This window comes from Impatiens glandulifera, chromosome 2 (assembly GCF_907164915.1).
Source record: "Impatiens glandulifera chromosome 2, dImpGla2.1, whole genome shotgun sequence".
NCBI classification, from domain to species: Eukaryota; Viridiplantae; Streptophyta; class Magnoliopsida; order Ericales; family Balsaminaceae; genus Impatiens; species Impatiens glandulifera.
In genome coordinates, this window is record NC_061863.1 from 43498813 (window position 1) to 43500786 (window position 1974).

The 1974-nt window shown below is 34.9% G+C and overlaps 1 protein-coding gene across 1 annotated transcript; it reads right to left on the reverse strand.

Annotated features, from left to right (window-relative positions):
• Positions 1 to 339: 339 nt before the first annotated feature.
• Positions 340 to 1662, reverse strand: LOC124924698 (UDP-glucosyltransferase 29-like). The gene has a single exon (XM_047464697.1). It carries the CDS (start codon positions 1660 to 1662, stop codon positions 340 to 342), a length of 1323 nt encoding a protein of 440 aa, XP_047320653.1.
• Positions 1663 to 1974: the final 312 nt, after the last annotated feature.

Sequence of the window (1974 nt, forward strand, 5' to 3'; positions counted from 1 at the left end):
CTTCTCTGATTCGAAATGGACCTAAATGAGAATAATATAAAAAGTATTTTTCAAAACCTAGCATTAAAAGGTGTTACGACGATATACAAAAGAAATGAAAAAAAAAACTTGTAATTAATATAAAGAGTTGAACGAAGTTTCATTTCTTAACGCTAAAGATCTCACAAGTTTTGTATAAAGAAAAAATTAAGTTTCACTTTATACTCATTATTTTTAACATTATTCTAATCTTTATTACTTAAAAGATTTATTACAATAAAGTTAACTATCTTTCTAAAGTAAACCACAAGCATATCTTTCAAACTCCTATGCAAGTAAAAACCCATTTCAAAGTTATCTTCAAGAAAGGCATAACTTAACCAGTTCTTCAGCCAAACCATTAAATTCCTCATCATCATTGATTAAACCTAAATTCTCACTTAACTCTTTAGCCTTCTTCCTTAAACTAATCCCATCTTCATCAATCACCACTCTCTTAATCGCATCAGCCACCATTTCCCTCTCAATCAAACCATCATCATTCCTCAAAACCTCCAAACAAATGCCAGCTTCCACAGCCAACCTAGCGTTAACAGGTTGATCAAGATGCATTGGAATTCCTATAATCGGAACACCAACCTTCATCGCCTCCATAATCGAACTCCATCCACAATGACACACAAATCCACCAACGCTTTCATGTTTCAAAATCTCCATCTGTGGTGCCCAATCCAAAATCACCATTGCTTTCTCCTTTATTCTCTCTAAAAACCCTTCAGGCAGAACATCTTCGAGTTTTCTGTCATCTCCGTAGGGAAATTTCAATACCCATATGAAATTTAGCCCACTTAAGTCCAACCCATGAGCAAGTTCTCCAATCTCGTTCTTCGTTAGGTAGTACTCTGTTCCGAAAGCGACGAAAACAGAGGACCCCTGTTTCTTCTTGTTCAGCCATTCCATGATCGGTAATTCATTTCCTTTAACATCTTCGACAAGTGGAACTGGGATAACCTTTTTTTTAATCAAAGAAGATAAATAATCAACATACTTACCTTCCACTTGTCTGAAAGTTTTGATCAAGACTATATCTTTAGATAGCTCCAAACACTTAGCGAAAGGAAGGGTGTCAATTTGTCCACGATCTTGACTAGGATGGGTGAACTCTTCATACTTCAATTTATCATAGTTTCGAAGAAAAATCTCTGGGAAAGGGAAATCATGATTCTTGAGCATGTACAGATGTTGTAAGAAGGCTGTGAAGGAAGCACTGCAGACAATGAATTCGACAGCTGGGATGTTGTGGGAAGAGGCTATTTGTGGTGCCCATGGCATGAGGAAATCGTAGATTAGGATGTCGGGTTTGATGTTGTTGAGGATGTTTGAGAAATTGAGAGATGAATTGTCGAAGGCGGTTTTGAGAGTGACCATGAGATGAAGTGGGAGGTTCTTGGTGGTGTGGAAGTGTGGGGGGAGTAGTTCAGAGGATTCGAGATTGATATCGATCAGTTTAATGAAGCTGTTTTCTGGGATTTTTGGTTTGATGGAATTGAGGTTGATGGATGTAGAACATATGTATGTTGTAATGTTTTTGGTTGAAAGCTTCTTTGCTAGATCTAGGAACGGTGAGATGTGTCCATGGGCTAACCATGGCAACATCATGATGCTCATCTGGTTTGTCTCCATTAAGTTGATTTTGTGTTTTGCAGAATTTCTTCAAACACTACATTTATATTTATATAGATTGAAGTGTCAAAGTTTGTTTCTTTTTCGATATCAATTCACATTTTGCATCCTTCTTTTTTGTTTTGTTTTTTTGATTAGCTATTACAATTTATAATTTTGGGCTTTTAATTTCCAAGTTATTAGATTTTGTTTTTAATGATTTCAAAAGTTTTTAAATTATTATTTAAATGAGATTCATAAATAAATAAATAAAATATTATTATCACTAGTTTAACTATCGAATTTTTCTTCTGTAAATTAGGTTTTTCTTCG

Excerpts from the sequence above, each read along its gene's own strand:
- LOC124924698 (XM_047464697.1), bottom strand. The coding sequence starts at position 1,662 with ATGGAGACAAACCAGATGAGCATCATGATGTTGCCATGGTTAGCCCAT.